We start from the raw sequence: 22,534 nt of genomic DNA on the forward strand, positions 1-22,534 counted from the left end.
GGGCAGGATACTCTTGGTACCTTGCCAGGCTCTCTGAGAGGGGCGGAGAAATCAAACCCAGGTCGGCGGAGTGCAAGGCAAACGCCCTGCCTGCTGTGCTATTGCTCCAGCCATCAATAATTAAAGGGCCGTAAATATGCATATTAACTCATGAAAAATTAAAAGTATTATTATATATCTAGTAAGGTCTGTTGAACTCAGATATTATCTTTTCTTTCAAGAAGACTACCTGTAAAGATTTGTGATCTGCTACAATTTACCCTCTGAGAAATTCAACTTGATTTCCCTGCTCTAATTTTCTCATCTAGAAAGCATGAGGCTTGAGTTATCTTCAACTTCTGAAATGCTGTTTATGTTCAGAGTTTTATATTATGTTTCTAGCAATATACCTGTTAGTGGAAAAGGGAAGGAGAAACTTAAATCCTACAAAAGCACATTTGTGGCCATGTTTTTAAAACAAAAATCAGCATGCATTCACAACACACACACACACAAATGTTGTAAAACTTGGAGGTATTGAAATGCAGGTTGGGTAAAACCAAAAATAGATAATGCAGCCACAGTTAATGCAAGGGCACTGCTATGAAACGTTTCCTTGGCAATTAAGTTACTTAAACATAAAGAAACTCATTTTGCTCAAAGACTGGTTTCTTTCCTTCTCATCCTCTCTATTCTTCTGTTGTAATTCAGTGACAATGAGATAAAAGGTCGGCAAATCTATTTCACTGAAAAACAAAGGTCATCTAAAAATATTAAGAGAAAGGCAATACGGTTGAATTCAAGCATGCATATACTAGCAAGAGTGGCATTATCCACCCCCCCACCCCCGTACTCCAGTGTCCTACAATTGCTTAGGATCACATCCACCTTAAATCCATCCTATGGATGCCTTAACCTCTTAAATTATTTGAACCAAGCAACACCAGAAATTACTGAAGCCCGATGCCTGACATTTGTCAATCTGAATGCAGAGCCTTGTGTTTCAAGACAGTCAGCGCCTAGATTTAAAAAAAAAAAAAAAGACAATAGCTACTGTTCCTTAGCATGCATAATCAATGGAACAGGGGTTGCCAGGGAACAGAGAGACAAGCTGTCACACAGCCCTGGAGCTTCCAGAGGGAGAGAAACAGCCCAGCAGCCCTTTAGCTCAGGGATGGCAGCCTGTGCTGACCTGGGAAGTTGTTCTCAGTTTGTTTCATTCCTGAAAAAAAAAACCTTTGGTTGTAATTCACACTGAACCATAGACTTTTTTACTCCTGGGCTCATTTACATCCTCCTTGAATATGCGTGAAATTAGTTGATGCTCTGAATAAGAACTGGTCAGGCATGTCAGAGGCAGTACTGTGAAGTCTTTGTGTTATTCTGGTGTAGCTCATGCTAGAGGTCATGAAAGATTTAACATTTTTCTTGTGTGGCTACAACCTTCGCACTCCAGAGAGTTAAAACAGGCAACCTCTCTAAACCTTTAATTAATTTAATTCCAGAAATAAGCAAAGCTACCGGTTTCAACAAAAATTCATATTTGAATCCACTGAAATAAATATTTCTAAATGTGTCATCTTGAGGGGGCCAGAGAGAATGTACCACAAAGAGGGCATTTGCCTTTCAAATTGCTATCCCAGGTTGGATCCCCAGCATGTTATATGGTTCCCTGAACCCACCTGGAGTTATCCCTGAGCACAAAGCCAGAGTAATCCCTGAGCACTGCTGGGTGTGAACCCCAAATCACCAATTCTTTTAAAATTAATTAATTAAATGAATGTGTCATCTTGAAGTTATAATAAATGTTTCATCTATAGGCATTCATTCTTGTCATTTCTACTTGAGATAAAGATTTTTATTTATATTTCAGTAAAAAGAGAACCAGCAAAGAGAAGGGGTCAGGATTGAGCAGAGTGGGAGAATCCTTTTTGTAACAATCTAATTAGAGGGCAAACCTTCTCAACAGGCCATAATTTGCAAATACTTATTTCACAAAGTCAGAATGTGTATGAGAACTAGGTCTTGGATCTGGGTCAGAGATAGGATTAGAAATATGAGTGGAGATAAAACTAGAAAGAAACTTCCCTACCCCTGATGGTAAAGGTGTCAGTACTCCTGGAGAGAATTGTGCTGGGGTCAAGGCAACCATTTACACAACATTGTCTCCAATCCTTCATCATCACTTGCCTAGGCACTGAGGACCGGTTTCAGCATGTTTGAAAGGAAATGCAGTATAAATATTGAGGGGATACAGCCTTATACATGCAATACACTCTCATTAGCATGTTGCTAGAAGTACATACTAGTATAAATAGAGTTACTAATGGCTATTTTAATATTTGGTCAGGGTAGAGAAATGATTCCCACACTTCCATCTCAGATTCCCTAACCTTTCAGAAATGGGTCACATGCAAAGACTCCCACCTTCTAACATGAGAAAGCAAATTGAGAGACTGAATTCAGCTTCCTTTGGTGGACCCCAAATAGCCACTAACAGGGACCCTAAACTGAATCCAGATCTTTAGTCTCTATCTCTAGCACATCGCTAGAACAGGATTATAAATTCTTCTGACACTAGTATATGAATCTGTAAAAATAGAGGTAACTGTTGGTCTCTTTGAACCAAGAGTCATGGGGAGTGGGTGCAGACAGCAGAAGAAAGCAAAGACTACAGTCATAACACTGCTAAATGTTCTGAACATTTTCTACCTAAAATAATGTTTAATGAAGCAACCATTTAGTATTGAAAGAAAGAAGGAAGCAGTAGAGATGGAACCAGACAGACCCAGAGTCATAGAGGCATTCCCACACGGACATCTAGACTACTTGATCTCTTCTCTCTCTAGCATCTATTCTCCTCGCCTCTCTCTTCTATCTCATTCTCCCCTTCATTTGCCTATGTTAACAACATGATCTTTGCCTGGCACATGCTTCATTGATGATCCCCCAGTAATCTATATACCCTTTTACACTCTGAGGTACAGCTTTTCTGGAGAGTCTAAGAACTCTCTAGATGGTAACTCTCTAGATGTCTTTTCGATGACAAAGAAAGTAAATACAGAGGGAGAGGGGTATGGTGCCACTAGCAGATCAACCTGTACCTGCGGGCAAGTTTACCAGCAGCCTGATGGTGTCTTAAGGCTTTCTGATACCCAAAAATTGCTGCTGTGCCTTTGGCTGGACCCCAACAACTTGGGACCAAGTTTACCAAGAATTTAAATGGCCAAAAGTTAGGTATGTGAGGGCCATGCCCACAAACCACCTCCAGCTCAGCTATACAATCTCATTTATTGGTCTTATTTCAGAGACTCATAGAGACTCCACTGTCTCAGGACAGACCTCACCAAGATATAATCTACTGAAAATTCTGGTATGCAGGTTTTGTGACTGAAATCTCCTGGCTTTCTCAGAGTTGGGATGGACTACCTCTTCTCACTTCCCAATACTCATAGAAGCACTGGCAGTCATCCCCACAAACTAATTCCAGAACCACCATGTAAGTTCTACTACTGACCTTGCTTCAGAGACCCATAATTAATATCAAAAGAGATCAAAAGCCAGAGTTAAGCTTGATCCCACGCATGGCTGAACAGACCAGGTAAATTGGAGGGGGGCAGGTTGGCTCGTGCCCACCCAAGCAGAGCCCCCAGCAACTGCTTGCTTCTACAATCCAACATCGCTGCCATACCCCCAGCCTGACTCCATCATCTCAGGATGAACCTCACCAAGATATAATCTACTGAAAATTCTGGTAAGCGGGTTTTGTGACTGAAATCTCCAGGATTTCTTGGGGTCTGGATGGGCACCTACCTCCACCTCCCTGTACTTCCAGAAACCTTGGCAGTCACATCCACACTTCAAAGATGCCACCCAATTGAAAAGATACTCCAGCCTAAACGGTCCCAATAAAAATACTGAATGCCCTGAACAAACACCATGACCTCTTAGCACCTGTATTGCAAATCATAATTCACAAAAGGAAAAGGAGAGAGAGAGAGAGAGAGAGAGAAAGAAGGAAAGTGTCTCCCATAGAGGGAGGCTGGGGTTGGGATTTGGGGGGTTAGAGGATGGTTATGGGAAACAAGGGACATTTGTTTGTGAGAAATGTACACTCGTGGAGGGATGGTTGTTGGATCATTGTGTGACTAAAATTCAATTATCAACAGATTTGTAATGGTCTATCTCACAGATATACAATTAAAAATTTTTAAAGTAATATGGATTCATACCCTATTCAATCAGCTTAATCAATGGCTGAATAAATAGCAGTGCTCTTACATTGAAAAAAAGTAGATGAATTTTTCATTCAAAAGCTGTGCTTATTCTGCAAGTTGAGAAAATTCAAGAAAGACTTTCTCTTGCTCTTTATATAATCATTATTATAACAACAATAAAATACATATTTTGAGTTTTATAAATGAAAAGTTGTCCTGGTTAAAACTGTTTTAAAAATCTCCATTTGTACAATATTTTGACAGAAACAAAAAAAAATCCCTGTTTCTTATTTTAAGTGAAAAACTATATCAGCCATATCCATATTCATTAGCTAGTTAATTAATTTCATAGACATTTATCTTGATATTTATTAAGAATTCATCCAGTATTTATTCAAATTCAGTGTTCTGTTGAAGGACAATACTAATTTTTGAGTTTAAGTGGAAATAGAACTTTCAGACATCTTTATGCCTCTTATGGTGGTCATTCACACCAGAATGGAAAGCTGCTGACATAGCATAAATCCGTGGTTCTTGCAAACATTCAGGAAGTGTCTTCTGTCCCTCTGGGAGAGCCCGGCAAGCTACCAAGAGTATATCGCCCCCACAGCAAAGCCTGGCAAGCTACCTGTGATGTATATTTTATATGCCAAGCACAGTAACAACAAGTCTCACAATGGAGATCTTACTGGGCCCACTTGAGTAAATCGATGAACAACGGGAGGACAGTGCTACAGTGCTACAATACTCTGATACATATATATAGATATATATATATCAGATATATATATATATATATATATATGTATATATATATATCTCAGTGGAACAGAGGCTGAGAGGAAAGGTCCTCTCTAGCAAACTCTCCAACCTGAGAGAAGCTCCAGCTAAACTTGGCACAAGCACCGAGCAATCAGAGGTAGCAGTGTAGTAGTGTCTGCAAGCATTAGTCACTTGAATTCTGTTTGGTCCCATTCACCACCAAAAATTTAATTTTCACTGAATTTAAAGTATAACTCAAAGTTATCTCCACTTGTATTTTTATTTAAAATAAAGGGAGTCTTCCATCATCTGTGTGAGCACGAACAATATGACATTCTGGAGTATTTTCTTACCTTTACTGCCACCAAGATCTTGTCCTGTTCTGGACAGAGGTTGTAACATTCTGCTAGGAAGACTTTTCCAAAGGCTCCTTCGCCTAGCTCCCTTTTCAGAACGATGTTGTGGCGCTTGATATGCTGAACAACTGTAACACAAAAAAAAGAATGGAATTTTTAATCAAGGCCATGGATGTGATTAAATATCATTGAATTTCTGTGCCTGTATCTCAGATTTGCAGGCCAAGTCTCTTCTCTGGACACCAAAAGCAAATCACGGGTGGAGCTAGTGCCTAGCCTCACAGCCCTCTTGAATGGCTAGACAACATCACACTGTTAGTGCTATTTTGTTATTTTCTGGTAGAACTTGCCACTTATCCAGAGTCCATGCAAAAGTCTTTCCCTGAACAGTTGGTGGCATCTACTGCTGCTGCATGTAAAGTGCCAGCAAGGAAGATATCCAGGGTCCAGATGCTTAGGAAAGGGACTAGAGAGAAGTTGAGAGGCACTTGATTTATATCAGCTAATCCAAGTTCAATCGCCAGCACCTCAGATGGTCCCCTGAGGCTCACCAGGACTGATCCCTGAGGGTAGACCCAAGACTAAGTCCTGAGCATCTCTGCATGTGATCCTCACACACACACCCCCAGAACAAACTAAAACATAAAGAAAAATAAAGTTTAGAAAGACTTTTCAAATTATGTTTCCTTATCCACATGGGGCAGAAAACTAAATAAAGACTTTAAAATTCTGTCTCTCTTCTCCAGTTTACCCTACAAGGATAGAATGACAAACTGAGATCCATTATCACAACTTGGCCATTATCACATCATGTACCCACCCCATAATCAGGGAGCTAAAGGCCCATTACAGAATTACTCTGGGGACCCACATGTAATCCAGGTTTTCTCACTTGAATGCTTTCCTCCTGGTTTGGAGAAATTAAGTGGTTCTTAAGCACCCTGAGCCCTGTCATGTGATTTTTCCTATGCTAAGGACAAATGCCTATCAATCATGGAGATATTTCCTTCTAATCTTTCCGACCTTCTTGTGTTTGCTTTCTTTATTTGGTTTGGTTTTAGGGCCATACGCACTGGTGCTCAAGGCTTGGTGCTGACTCTGTGCTCAGGAATCACAACTGGTGGTGCTTGGAGTACCATATGTGGTGCCAGGGATTTAACCAGAGTTCACCATATATGATGTAAACAACTTATCCCTGCACTATCTCTCCAGCCCAAAACTTGTTTTTATAACACTAAGATAGTGATCAAATTGTTCACTTTATTAATGAATGTACAGATTCCTTAAAGGGAAGAATGATAAAGTAATAGATTTATCATGAAAGGCCTCATCTAGAGCCTTTGCATGTGTTAAAATTCTGAGTTTGGAGGGGAAAGGAAAAAATCAAGAAATCTAGGCATTCTATATTCCTATTTAACTTTCTCGACTCCTGAAGCTCTCAATAAAGTCTCAGGAAACAAGGGAAAGTCCAAGAGCTTTGCATTGTTCATTCAAACTTTCATTTTCAGTCCAGTTTTAACCTCCTGATGAGAAATGCAACTACAGCATACTCGAGCCTCCCCAGTTCCTTCTGTGGTGATCAGAAAGGTCTAGACTGGCTAAATTCTGGCTTTCTCAGCTCCTTTGTTGGCACGTCAAAGACAAGAAGGGACAAGAACAGACGCAACGTGGAAGAGAGACTATGCTATTCATCCACCCATCCTCCTGGGAAATGGGCAGGAGACAATCAAGAGTCCTGAGAACCAAGCCTCTATAAGAGAGAGAGTGGCAGGAGGCAGGGGAGCCAGTCGAGAAGCCTGATAAGAAACACTCAGAGGTTCACTTCTTCCCCAGAATAGCAAATGTTGATTCCCTTAGTGTAAGATTCCGCCCATTCACGACCACCTTACTTTCCTGAACTTCTTGCCCCTGAATGGTTATTAAAAAGAAATTGCAACACACTCTAGAGCTTGGAGTGTGAGGCCATCAATGTCTTTCATTACTCTTACAACCTTGACATTCCTCTGCATTTTATACACAGGGAAACTGAGTCTGAGGGAATTTAAATAACTCATGAGGTAGGAATCAAGGAGCTGGGATTTGAACTTAGCTTTATGTGGATGCAGATTCCATGGTTTTTCTACGAAGTTTCTTTTTCAGTGCTAAGCATGAGAAGAGAAATGGAAATATGTAAGTTGTAAAGTAAAACAGCAAAAATCTTCCAGCGTTTTTACTGCTTCATTCTCCCTTCATAGTGCATATGCTGCCTAATCCCAAGTGCTGCTTGCGCCCATGTGGCCAAGCACATGTGGTGCCTGAGCACATGTGTCACGCTCATCTCCCCTCTTGAGATGTGTACTTTCATGCTTTCATGTCTAATGCTGGAATGTGTGTAGGAGTTCTATCCGCCCTTGGAGGATCCCAGGTTCTCTCCTGAATACGTTACTCTCCACTCTCCCACTTTCTCTTCTTCTTCTTTTTCAGAAAAAAAAACTCCAAATAAAATATATTTCACTTCAAAAAAAAGGGCAATATAATTTCCGTTCTTTCAGGGAGTTCCACATGACCACTTTGTCTATCAAAGGATCCTTCTTTAACATATTATTAAACATATTAATTTTTGTTTTTATTTTGGGGGCTTCACCTAATTGTGCTCAGGACTTATTCCTGGCTCTGTGCTCAGGCGTCACTCCCTGTGGTCCTTGGAGAATGATATAAGATTCTGAAAATTGAACCTGGGGCAGCAGCAGCGAAAGGTAGTACCCTACGTATTGTGCTATATCTCTAGTGCCCAAACTTATATTACTCAATGGCTTGTGCTAAGTGGATTTTCTTTTGAGTTACTCTGATTTACTTCCCATCTGTAGACTTCCTGAGGTCAAGAACAAGGCCTAGCCATCCTCCTGTCACCTCTTCAACTCACAAGGCAATTCAAGTGCTAAGCACATACAAATAATTTATTTGGCTTAATTTGATAAGCTGTCTATAATCTTTTTTTGTTAGATGAATTTTTATTATAAAAACAGGAGCAAATCCAAAGCATATCTGTAGTTCAAGCAAAGCTAATAATCTAAATGCCCATGAACCACTGACCACAATTAGGAAACAGATTACTCGCTAAGTACCACCAGGTATTGTGCGTATCCCAGGTAATCATCATGCACCTCATTGCTGGGCCAATCTTGAAACCATAGAGCCAGATTTATTGAGTATCTGTAAAAGTTTCCCACTGGATTTCCTGAGAACTGCTTGGGAATCTTCACCGTCACAGACACACACACACACACACACACACACACACACACACACACACACAGATTCGAGATGTGTCTGTTATATTTACCTTTGCTTTACTATGCTTTGCAAATCACTAGCCAAACCATTGTAGTTGACTGAGTGCTCTCATAATGGACTACACTTTTTAGCAATAAGTATCTTTAAAATAATATACATAATTATCAGACAAAATGTTATTGCTTACTTGATAGACTTCTATCATATAGTACAAACATGCCTTTTATGCACAAGGAATAACCGAAATACTTGTGTGACTAGATTTACTGGGCTATTTATTTCATTGCAATGGGTGAGACCTGAACTTGCAGTATCCCTGAGGGGTAGGAGGAGGAATCAATATCACCAGAACAGTAGGTGTTCTCTCCTTCATTGACTGTATCCACTTTCCTATTCATCTCCCATAAGTAATTACTATCCAGAATTTTTGGTCAACTCTTTCTTTTGTAGATTTGTTACTGATGATATATTCCTACAAGAGATACTTAAACTTTGGTTGCATTTGAACCTATATAAATAGAATCATGTATATCTTCTCTTGCCTATTTTACATTGTACAACAATTTTCTTGAGATTGAGCTACATTTAGTTTAAATGCAATATAGATAGAAATTCTTTTACTTTTTTCCTATGATTTGACAGTCAACATAAGGCCTATACATCATTTATTTATCTATTGTATGGTGATGAATCTATACAAGTTTTCTTTTAGATACAACTTATATAAAATGCAAATGGTGATTAAGGTTTCACTTTAATAAGATTTCCCCCTTGGTAATTTATGTAATTTGGCGCCTTGATTGATTTCATGTATGTCTGGGAACTCAGGGTGATAAAAATTCAAAGGTCTTTTATGAGCAACAGAGCAACAATATTAACAATTTTATATAATTTTCTCAGGCTCCAGTAGCAATGCCTGTATTTAAGATGAAAGAAATTTGTTCATTAGGCAGAGTGCCCATATAAAAAGACAAATGTAATTCTAGGAGAGAATTAGCTGCCCTATTTAAATCTAATATTTAACTCCATGGTTGTCACATGTTCATTGGGAATTAAATTGCCACTTGATTTACTTTACACATTAACTATATCAGGACAAGTATTTAACCATTGCTCTGCATTTGATTTACATTTTTCTGCTTAAAAATAGTTTAATCAGGAGAAAACCTTGCCATAAAATGGGTTTGTAAAGCTATGGATACAGATATAATTTATTCATATTTAAAATTAAAATTGATAAGATTTCAGTTTTCCATGTTGAGCTTGAAAGTAGTAAATGCATCTTTTCTTTAAGAAATGTGCTATATTACATGTATTGTTTTGTTAGTTTGGAACAAAAATAGTTTACATGAATTATGTTCCTTTAGTTGTTCTCCCTAAACAAAATGAATGTATATTTCATAAGACAGAAGTCGCTTGGTATCACAGGTAACAATTTTGTATTGATATTTGATTTTCTGATAAAGCATAAAATGCTCTGCATACAGTTGGTGAGAAAGAAATATTTGTTTAAATATGCACTGAGTAAAAATTTCTGACACCCCCTGGCCCAGATGGATTCACTAGTGAATTCTTTCAAACCTTCAAAGGAGACCTACTCCCAATCTGGTTCAAGCCTTTCAAAGAAATTGAAGAAATAGAAACACTTTCAAACAGTTTCTGTGAGGTAAATATCACCCTCATACCAAAAGCAGACAGAGACACCACAAAAAAAAAAAAGAATTACAGGTGAATATCCTCAACAAAATATTGGTAAATAGAATCCAAGAACTTATCAAAAAGATCATACACCACGACCAACTAGGGTTCATCCCAGGACTGCAAGGATGGTTTAAAATTCACAATTCAATCAACATAATACAACATACAAATAAAAGATAAAACCATACAGTCATATCAATTGATGCAGAGAAGGAATTTGACAAGATACAGCACCCATTTATGATAAAAAAAAACTCTCAGCAAAATTGTAATAGTAGGAACTTTCCTCAATATAGTCAAAGTCATCTACCACAAGCTCACAGGAAACATTCTCAACAGGGAAAAACTAAAAGCCTTCCCTCTAAGATTGGGAACAAGACAATTTTGCCCACTCTCAACCTTACACGCGGCCAACATGGCCAACCCAAGTTCGATTCCTCCGCCCCTCTCGGAGAGCCCGGCAAGCTACCGAGAGTATTCGATATGCCAGACACAGTAACAATAAAGTCTCCAATGGAGACGTTACTGGGCCCGCTCGAGCAAATCGACGATCAACGGGAGGGCCTTTACCTTTACCTTACCTTACCTCACCACTTCTATCCAATATATTACTGGAAGTACTTGCCATAGCAGTTAGGGAAGAAAAAGATATCAAGGGCATCCAAACAGGCATGCATGCCTTGAATGTTCACTGACCTGAGTTCCAAGTCTGTAGCACTGTCCTTCTGTTGTTCATCAATTTGCTCAAGTGGGCACCAGTAATGTTCCCCATTGTGAGACTTTTTGTTACTGTTTTTGGCATATCAAATACACCATGGGGAGCTTGCCAGACTCTGCTGTGTAGGCAGGATTCTATTGGTAGCTTGCTGGGCTCTCCGAGAGAGATGGAGGAATCAAACCCTGGTTGGCCGCTTGCAAGGCAAACGCCCTACTCACTGTGTTATTGCTCCAGTCCAAGTCTAGAACCACACTTTCCTTGAGTAATCCAAGTGCAGGAACTCCATACCTCTTCCAATACAAACAGGGCAACAACATTGTGTCACCACCCAAAACATAGAAGCCTTGGTGTGACACTCAGCCTAGAGCACTGTGTTAGAATAGCTATTTGCTTCGAAAATAATTTGCCATACCAAAAGAAGTAGATGCACTGAGAAGAGCAGTATGTGGATGGGAGCATAACACCAAACTTGTGCAATGTGCAGCCTGATCTATATAATCTTATATATTTGAAACAAGCATGTGGTTTAATTTCTGTGTAAATAAATCTTTCTCCATAGGATCGGAGGAAAGTTGATGGCTAGCAATGGTAATTGAAGTGAGTGGCTGGGAACTGCCTGGATAGCTTTGCCATTAATGGAATTTTCCAGAGTGGAAATTTGGTCTCTTTGCTTATTGGATTCATGAGTAATAGAACTGTGTAGATTTTCAGTTTTGAATAAGTTATCCAATTATAGCCACTCGAAAAAGCATTTTGTCACAAAGAAACTTCAGAACTTTACAAAGATGCTTGCAATTTCAGCTGGATGAAATAAAATACCTCGTATTTATATTTCATATGTATACATATATAAAGACTGTAAATAAATTATTAATCCATTTCTATATCAATTCAGATGAATTTAAATTAATAAAATAAATTGATATAACTATGCCCACTGAAGATTGAAGTAGAGAAAAGTGTCCTTCCTATTTCTTAGTAATGGACTCCAAAAAAACCTTGAACCAGTTGGCATACCCTGATCAGTATATGGAAATTAAACTGAGACATATTTGAACATTTAAGGTATGAAAAGTACTATATGATCTGCAGTTAAAAGGAAATATATTTAAAATTTTTGAGCAGTAAGTAAGTAAGTAAAGGCCCTCCCGTTGATCTTCGATTTGCTCGAACGGGCCCAGTAATGTCTCCATTGGAGACTTTGTTGTTACTGTGTTTGGCATATCGAATATGTCACGGGGAGCTTGCCAGGCTCTGCTGTGCGGGCGAGATACTCTCGGTAGCTTGCAGGGCTCTCTGAGAGGGGCAGAGGAATTGAACTCAGGTCGGCCATGTTGGCTGCGTGCAAGGCAAACGCCCTACCGCTGTGCTATCGCTAGATAAGAAGTAATATACATCCTAGAAGATAACTGTTTGTATTAGGAGATATCTCTCTGTCTCTCTGGCCTAAAGATAGTACCTCCTTCAGCAGTTCTACCTCAAAGGACAGGCTACTGGTATGTAAAGAATATTTCAAAATCACTAATGCCATCTCCTTTCTATTTGGACCATCAACATGAGTGAAATTAAACAGTAAATTAATTATGGCCATACAGCAGGAGAGTGACTTGGATAGAGAACAGATTCTTGTTCCTCAAAAAAGTGACTTGCTCCCACTTGAGATTAAAGAGAATGAGGGTTTACTGATATTAACACAGAAAAAAAGGTAATTTGACTTAGCTAGTATTTTTTTGGAAATGTTTGAAACAGCTATGTAAATCATCTAAAATGAGCCAAACATTTCATAATGAAGATTTCTATTATAAAACTGCAAATAAATATTAAATGAGTGTGAAAGCAGAATTTAAATATTAAATACTTTGAAAGATACTTGATCCTGATTTCAAATATAAGTGTAAAAATCTGTTTAGTTAATATTTTAATGTTAATTCCAGGAGAAACATGTTGAAACAAGTGAAATCATCTTCCTTGTAAAAATAAATTTGCAGGAAATACAAACTATGTTTTATAATTTCATCTACATTTTTAATAAGATAGAAGTTGGTTCAATTGAAAATATAAGTAAAATTAATGCTACAGACATAAAACACACTGGGACAAAAATATTCATAAACAATTATGATGAATAAAAGAATATGTAATAATGACGAGCTATTCTTAAGCACTTTTCAGCAACAATAGCAACAAAAATCCCAGTGTGTATTACCATCAATTAGTTTCTAGATCATTGTGAAAAAGGTCAATAGTCACATTTATTTTGTAGATGGCACCACTGTTAATGGACTTATTTGTGGTCACAGAGAAATCCACTTACTTATCCTTTCCAAAGTACTATTTCCAATGAAATAAGGAAATAGAGAAGAATATGGAGGTCCAACATATACTGATCACTACTGTAGGCCAGAAAAATGTGCTGAGAGGTTTGTGTGAGTTATAAATATTCATAGCAGTCCAGTACTTTATTTTTAGACTAAAATTAAAAGAAGATTAGAAACCTATAGGCAGTTAGAATTCTTTCCACTGAAACACTGCCTTACTTGGGCCTTTGTTCAAAAACTAAATGAAAGAAAAAGTGTGAGAACTTGATGTCATTCACACAGAATTACAGCTCAGCTTTTACAAATTTCATGTAAATAAATTTTTACTTAGCACCAATAGTAACCTGGGTATTCATGTAGAGCCTAGAGAAAATGACTAAAATAATCTCTGTTCTCAAAGAACTCAGTGTAAAAGTGAAGGAAAACATCCATAATTTTATCATGCCTTTTATTTAAACCTTTGCTTCGTCAACAAAAGATGTTAGGTTCTTTATGTGACGTGCAGGAAAAAAAAAACCCACAAAGTTAAGTAAGAACGTAGTGAGGAGAAATAGAATAGAAGACAAAGACATCAATTAGAAATGGAAATGTGCAGTTTCACGTGTCTCAGTGCTATTAACACTAGGTCATGATTGGACTCCGAGTTCTCTTGCAGCAGCAACAGAGATGCTCAAGGAAACACCCTGATTTGTAAAATGTTCATTATCCATCAGCAAAAGCACAGACATTCCCATGGTAAGTAAGATTAGTATTAATCATGGCATTCAGCCTTTAAAAGAAAAAAATCAATGAATTTTTATACTGGAGATAAGCATCCTCAAAACATCCCTTGAAAAATAACAAGTTTCTTAAAAAATCTCAGACATTGGTAAGAGATAAGCAATACAAGAGCCTTCTTCAACCAAAGCACCATGCAGGGAGTCTACAGTTCTTATCCCTAGAGTATAAAAACCATTATCTTTGGGTATATGCAAGAATACACTGAGGATGAACTTGAAAAATGGGTGTAATTTTCTCAAACCACTACTGGACCTAGAATCTATGAGGAATAAAAGCTATTTCATTAATAAATAATAACATGAAATACAAAAGTAAATGAATGGACAAAAGGGTGATGAGAAATAGTTTATAAAAGGTGAGGGAAAAGAAAGGGCATGAATGAGGAGTGGGGAAAGAACTGAGTGTTGAAGAAATAGTGATTTGTCTTGGTTCATTCCAAGAGAAATGAAATGGGCCCTAGGTTGAAATGATGGATAAAATTGGATCCTAGATGGTATTAAATAATTTCTCAGTAGTTTAAATGAGTTTGCATACTAATAAGTATGGATAATTGGACAAGTTACCTCACTGCATTTTGTATTCATTATTTCATCAATAAATAAAGAATTTGGGTATGTCAGCTTTGTTCCAGGACATAGGTTCCATAAACTGTGTCTGTGACTTAATTTATTTACAATTTCATAAAGAACTTTTGAGCATGGGATACAAATAAGACACATGAGTAGATTATCCTTGTAGTGGTAGGAGATATAGAGATCAGCTGAGGTAGTCAACCCAGGGAGGCCCAGATGAGCTCTGAGCAGTTACTCATCCGTCTTTAATCTCCTGTCTGTACTGAATGCTCACAGTTGAGAATTATTAACCCTAGGAAAATTGAGGTCAAGCACCTGATGCCAAATGGAAGAGAGGTTTTCACTATTATATGATGTTTTCAGGGAAATATGGAGAACAAAGAGCCATAGAACAAGATCAAAGCGAACACAAATCTGAGAGGAAGGCAAAAGCACCACCAAGGAGTCCAAAGGGCGTGGAAGAGGCAGAGGAACAGTAGGAAGTGAAGACATGGTGGCAGCCAATGTGAACTGCTCATAGGGCAGTTGGAATCAATGTAAGTGGGGATGGGTAGAGAGAGTGATGTAGAGATAACGTAGCAACTAGAGGAGGGAGTCTGTGTACAAATTTTTAGGACAGAAACATTTATAGTAATAACAATAATAGTTGAGAGTAAGAAATTAAATTTAAAAAGAAGGAAGGAAATAAGGGAGAAAAGATATGGGAGGAAAAGTGGAAGTAGATAAAAAGGATGAATAAAAGAAGGGAAGAATAAAGGAAAGAAATGAGGGAAGGAAGGAAGGAAGGAAGGAAGGAAGGAAGGAAGGAAGGAAGGAAGGAAGGAAGGAGGGAGGGAGGGAGGGAGGGAGGGAGGGAGGGAGGGAGGGAGGGAAGGAGGGAGGAAGGAAGGGGGGGAGGAAAGAAGGAAGAAAGGAAGACAGACTAGTGAATGGAATTCCTAAGAAAATGCTGAGAGTACAACAGAATGGAAAGTATAAAAGAATAATGAAAGAAAAGAAAGGTTTTGCATAAACCACCTTCTGAGGGCCTTATCTTTGAGTACTCATTATAGTACTGGATCACTGAGAGGAGAAATAAACTTTCCAGAATGGATTTTCCAAAGGACTCTCCCCTTAAACTGTAGTAAGCTTTCAGGTTAAGACTTGCATCAGGTTCAGTGATGGGCAAAACCGAAATGTAAAGCAACTTTTTATATCTGGGTGACCATCAGGTACTTAACAGGATGCTCCATAAAACCTCAAAAAGCAGCAAATGAAACTCTCCTCCTAGACCAAATGTTAATGCCTCAGTATTTAGAGACAGCAAGTCAGCTATGGGTGAGGGAGAGGAAGAACTAGGGCTTTAACTAACCTGAACATTATAGAAGCTCCTGAACATTAAATTTTGGGAACTTCTAACATATCAAAAGTAATTGATGTTAGAAATTCTTAAAATTTCTTATAGAAACAACCAGGGAGGGAAAAGGCTCAGACATCTTTCATGTTTTTCATGCTGTTAGACGGAAGGGAACAGCACACTTCAGATGCACATACAGCATAGCCTTCGCTTTGACAGGCCCTAACAGCCAAAATTATATCTGCTCCACACAGGAGCATGTGGTAGAATTGGATTGATTTGCTCTGACAGCCCTCCCTGCTGGGACAATACTTGTCAGTCAGCTGGAAATGTTTGTATTTTCAAGAATAATTATGCAGAGTGGTTGTACCAAATCCTGGCAGGTGGGTTTGAGAGTCTCACCTACTACCTCTCTAGCCCAGTGTCTCTTAATTCAAAGAATTTTCTATCTCTGAGGACACAAAATATTTCTATAACACCTCTTTCCCTCATCCCAAGCTTGTGTAATAACCACTTGAGAATTCCACGTGAGTGTTTTATTTGGGGGGGGATCCTCCACCCCTCTTTCCACTTCTCAGGAAGTATTTTTTCTTTAATATTTATTTAACTTCTAGTCACTGAGTTTCACCAATTGACTTTCAAATAAATTGCCCTTTACCTCTGCATAAATGTTTCAGTCATAAATACATCTTTTGTTGGTGATTGAGAAAATTCAGAAACCACACCTGGGAGTATTCAGGGACTACTCTGACTCTTGTCTTGTTTTTATTATATTTTGGCTTACAATATTATTAATTATGGTTTTTCCATGGACATAATTCCAACACCAAACCCATCACAGTGCCATGTGATATTTGATAGGAATGGGACTCAAAACTTGGTACCTTTGAGTCATGTACCCTGCCATTGAACCACATCTGTTGATGCCCTTGTCTTAATTGTTAATAGCTCATCCTGACATACATATTAGTATCTCCTCTGTGTACAGACTTCAGTCAAGGTTCAGTCATATATCAGATAAATGCAATTATAGCAGTATTGTGATGAGAATGTGATAAATCATAGTGCCATGAAAAAGCAAAGTGTGACCACTCAGGATAAACTGAATGATTAGATAAGCTGATTAGAGTCTTTACGAAGAAAATATTATACACAAGAGAGAGTGACAAGTGTTCAGCTGGTAATCAATGGCAAGTCTATGAACATTTTAATATAAGGTGCATAATTCCACTCCAGCTTCACTAGCTACTTTTCTTGTCTATTAACTCTGCCCCAGTTCCATCAATAGACAGATGTTCAGTGAAGCTCACAACTAATAATAAGGGGCCAATATCAAAAGATGAAGGATCATAGACAATATTTTGTGTATGTCTCCATTTTTCCAATTCTGGAGGATTTTATTTCCAATTAAAGTGCAAAGAAAAAAATACTATTCTCTTTCCTCTTTAGTATAAATTTTTTGATAAAACATATTTTAAAAGACAATGTTTATTTTCTGTAAAGAATTTGCAATACTTATAATATCTTTCTTAGTTTTAATCCTTATTTGGTTTAAAAACATACAATATGAAAAATATTACCCCATGCTGTAGAGATTAAAGGATGCAGTAAAAAGTAGTTAATGGTCCTTGATTGTCTATTTACTAGGCATTATTAAGCAATTCCTAATGGGCCTAGGGAGATAAATTTCTGTCTCCCTAAAATATTACATAACTGAGTTTGAGATATTTTAAGTATTTTCCTCAAGTTCACACAGCTGGGATGTTTGCTTGTATTTGCTTGGAAGTTCATGAAGTCTTTCCCAACAGAATACAAATCTTCCCCCACAAAGAAAGGGCAATCTAATGATTGATATAATACAACAGTTACGAAAGGCAGAACAATAAACTACTATCACAGACATAAAGAGTATAATGTTAAGGGTGCTTATAAGAAAAAGTGAAAACTTTGAGTACAGGATTGAGGTGGAAGGATATCCATTTGAATTTTTCTTTGCTTGTTGGGCAGGATTGAAATGCTGGTTGGAAAAGTTTGTGCCTGTTGGATGTAATGAAGTATGATATTTCCAGAAGGTAGAATTACAATAATTTGATCATATCTTTGGTCTATGTATTAAGACCTGTGCACATTAAAGTTCAAAATCTGAAAACTATTTAGGCTGCAATAGTTTCTCAAATGAAATTTCCATTTGTGCAGGACATTGTCAAAGAAGCAGTGATTATCTGATTTGGCTTAAGCTAATTTGACTTTGTAAAGATTTTATCTTCAAAAATAAGAGCTTGGTCATTTTAACTCATGGCTTTCTACATTACTCCTTGGGTCCAGTTCACAGGACACTTTTCTTCTTGTTTCTCACTTCCTTGTTTCCAAGGAAGAAAATGTCCTCTGGACATTTCAAAAAATTGTTCAAAGATTTCTATACAGTTAGTGTAGTTTCATCTAGGTCAGTGAAAATTTTACTCCTGATTGTTTTATTATAATAATGTGCACATTCAAAATCCAGAGGGATAAACTAAAATAATATCACACTGCTTCTTATTAATACCAATTTCATCAAGGAATATTAGGTGGAAACGCCTGGTCTGAAGATGAATAATGGGCTGTCTAATTTTGGCAGATAACCTAAGTAACCTACTCATTTTGTAAATAAGAACAGTGTGGCATAGTAAAAGTGCTGCTTTCCAGAGCCAATTCAGAACCCCAAGTTCATCTGGCTTACTTTTAAATCTAGTGTCATTTTTGTTATACTTTATTTTTCTTACAGCAAAACTCTACCAACATATCAATATACAACCCTAAAACATATAGCACAAGAGAAAGCAGGAAAGATAAAAGCTGTGTGAAATCAATGGAATTTTGAGCCTGTGCCTAGAAACCAGATAGTTTTCTGAAGCTACCAGATTGTTCTCTTTTGTCCTCCATCTTTGATGAGCTGTAAAGTACTGGGCATGATTACCATGGGTGTGCTCACATGCCAAAGGGCATGGAGTTGAAGATAGTTTATGACCTGTGAGCTGATTAATTACATGAGAATTATTGAGCTTGGGATCCTCTTCTATCTGTCTAAATGAGTACTAGTTTTCTGTGCTTCTGTTAGCATGAACACTTCTAAAATTCACAGTCAATGCTTCTACGCTTTTGGAAACAGTTATAAAATGTGCACAGCTAAGTCAGTCATGGAAATTTCCCCTCTACAAGGAACCTTTCCCACCTATTAGACTTTGGGCTCTTTCTGGTAGTAGTGTGGAGGGTCAGATGAGCATGATTCCCTGGAATTTGCAATGGAAATCTCTTAAGGTAACTGCCTATTCCTGGAAGATTTTCAATATTGACATGATAAAGGTAACTACTTATACTGGTAATTTAAAATTCCATGTTTGTATGTTAACATAACCATCTTCACTTATATTAGCATGATCTAAAGTATTAAAATTGCATCAAATACTAACAGAATATTATATTAAACTAAATCACTCAAGACTAAACTAATGTGAACTCAAGCACCACCATGCTCTCTGCTGGTCTGCATATGCTTGGGCCAAGCCTCACCTCGAGGTAATCTGCAGCAAACCCAGGTATGAAGGACTTGTGACTGAAAATTCCAGGTTCACTGGAACCTGGAATGGGTAACCTTCCCTCATCTCTCCCTTTTTCCTGCAATTTGGCAGTCATGTGCACAAGCTGCCTCTGACTGGCACCTTATAGTGTCATCAATGGTGGTGATCCCAAAACTCATGATAATTCTCTCAAAAGAGCATAAAACAGCACACTATATCCATGACGCCAGACCCTGTACCAGGTTGTTTCATTTGCGGCAACCTGGAGGGAGTGGGTGAGGCCCCGCCCTGTCCCTAAAAGCCATCCCTGGAAGCTGAAAATCTCTGGAAATCATGCCATGCTCTCAACTGCTCTCCACACACAGGGGCAGAGTCTCACCCATGAGTGAACCTACTCCTGGATCGAGGGGCCACTACATCTCATACTTCACACCACTAATATGACAAGAGTGTGCACCACATTTGATGAGGTTTAAGTAGAAGGCAACCAATCTTAGGGAGCAATATATTTGTGCGTATAATATATATATATATATACATATATATATGTTTGGCTCAATCTTTAACAACATAACAGCAATCTCATAGAAGGACTTAATAGCCCCTGGGTGAGATACAACAATCTTCACACACTTTCCTCCAAGAAAACTTTTTTGGATCCTTTTCATTGGGTTATTCATAAAAAACAATACAAAATAAATTATTTCGGTTCTGCTTTGAGGCAGGGGTTGAAGTTTGAGATGGAAACATCCAAAATTTGGTTGTGGGAAGGTGTAATGGTGGTGGGATTGGTGTTTGAATATTAAATGTAATCAATTATTGTGAACTACTTTATAAAAATTAAATTAAATTTTAAAAAGACTAAACTAATGTTAAATAATATCATACACTAAAGCTGAAGAAGTAATCAGCTTATAACAACTGTCCTTGTGGATATAGTTAAAAGTATCTTTCCCTGATGCACAGCTCTAGCAGAAAAAGCAGAGTTTTAAAAACTGAACTCTTAGGACCTGAATTGATATTGAGAGACCAATATTTGGCTTCAGTTATTTTAAGTTTCGGACTTTTCCTCCTAAAAATTCTTACATGTACCAACATTATATTTTTCCTGTAGCTTGTGAGTGTATAGATAACAATTATGCAATGAGTAGGAGTTAGGTCATTTAAGCCTAGAGGAAATTACCCTACCTATGTATGAACCTACAAGCTAAGGAAGAAAAAAGCCCATACAGAAAAACAAAGTGAAAGTCAAGGAGGAAAAGATACCAAAAAGGAGGACTCAACAGAGATATAGGTGTCACAAGTGAAAATTACTACAAGGATTAAGAGGAAAAAAATGAAGTCTAAGCATATCATCACTGGTAGTTAATTACTTGAATTACGCTCATGCATTTAATGCATGTGTTCAACTTCAATGTCTTTCCTTTACTTATAATGGGAATAAAAACTTCTGACTTTTGTGTGCCAGAGAGAATAACATAGTAATGTAAATAAAGAACCTCTGAAATATAGAACATACTATAAGTCCTATAGGATATGGTCACTGCTATCTAGAAATGTAGTACTATCATATGGTGTCTAAGATGGAAATTTTAGCAGTCAAATTGAATATTAAGTATTATAAATAATTGCAATAATAATATCTTCTATTCTGAGTTCTTTAAGTCTCAGAAAAAGAGTTTTAGTTTCTTTAAAGTCTTTACCATGTGATTTTATTAAAATCATTAAATTTTATTAAAATCATTAAAACAATTCTGTCATAAGCAGTAAAAATTTTCTAAGTTCCATGTTATAGAAGTAAAAGCAGAAACCTGAAGAAGACAAGGGGTCTTAACAATGTGACACTGTTGGTCAATTATAGAAGTAGACATCATGCATGACCTTTTGATCCCAAGTTCAAAGTTCCTCAACCAGAGAGGCATTCTAGAAATAAAGAATCCAGGAGTTAAATATTTTTCCGGAGATAAAACTCGTCGATAAGACACACTGATCAATACAAGATGTCAATACAAAAAAAAGTGCCAACTATTTGCCTGAGTAAGGGATATAACTTTGAGAAAGGAGAAATTCACATAAATGTTGTTTATGAGAAAATTTTGGAGATTGAAAAAAGCTTGTATTAAAATGTAAAGATTGGTTTTCTTTGATAGTTGGGATATGGGATCTTAGGAAAGGAAGAGAAACAAAAAGACGAAGTGGTTGAACTTCAGCTGCTTTGGCAAGTGGAGTGTAATGAGAGGGGACAGGAAGTATATCTCAAGAGAATGGAATGAGATTGTAGAGAAGTTAAATGATAGATAAGAAGTTTAGATTTGATCCTATAAGCAGAAGGAAGCCATTATAGGTATGGATGGCATGTTAGATACATCCAGAAGCTGAAAAATAGTGAGGAGACTATTGTACTAATAAAATTAAAGTCTTAAAGTCCAGGTAACAACAAAAAACTTTAAAACAGTAAAAATTTTACTGCATTTTACAATCCAGATAAGATACTTCACATTTTCCAATTGTAGAACATGACTGGTGCTTAGCCAAGTTTTCAAAGTTAAGTGATCCAATATTGAAAAAGATAATTTCTTAAGAATTACACATATTTGTCCCCATAGTTCATCCTCTAGACTTCTATCCAAAACTTTACTGACATAAAATAGTTCTACAGTGCCCATACAGACTTTCACAATAGTTAAGTATGGATTTACGCCTTATAAATCCCCTCATCCCTTCATCTAGCATCAGAAGAGGTTGATAAGGGTCACCTTTCCATAAATCCATATTAGAAGAAGATGGGAGAGAAGTATAGATGTAAAGAACTCTCAAGCATGGAGCCAAGAAAAGGGACAGGCAGGAATATAGGTATTCGTGTGGAACCAGGTGCAGAGAGGAGCAAACCTGGACACCGAAACCTTGGTTGTTTGCTCTAGCCAGAGTTTTAGGACTTAATTATATCTTTTCAGCACCTACGATT

At 37.5% G+C, this 22,534-nt stretch overlaps 1 protein-coding gene across 1 annotated transcript in view; it reads right to left on the reverse strand.

Moving 5' to 3' along the window:
• Nucleotides 1–22,534, reverse strand: part of NTRK2 (neurotrophic receptor tyrosine kinase 2) — a 399,384-nt gene that overhangs the window by 106,222 nt on the left and 270,628 nt on the right. The window contains exon 13 of the mRNA XM_056122541.1: nucleotides 5,312–5,442. Within this exon, the coding sequence (XP_055978516.1) occupies nucleotides 5,312–5,442 (131 nt within the window). The remainder of the gene's footprint in view (nucleotides 1–5,311; nucleotides 5,443–22,534) is intronic.

Source organism: Sorex fumeus, unplaced genomic scaffold, assembly GCF_029834395.1.
Source record: "Sorex fumeus unplaced genomic scaffold, SorFum_2.1 ptg000046l, whole genome shotgun sequence".
Lineage (NCBI taxonomy): Eukaryota > Metazoa > Chordata > Mammalia > Eulipotyphla > Soricidae > Sorex > Sorex fumeus.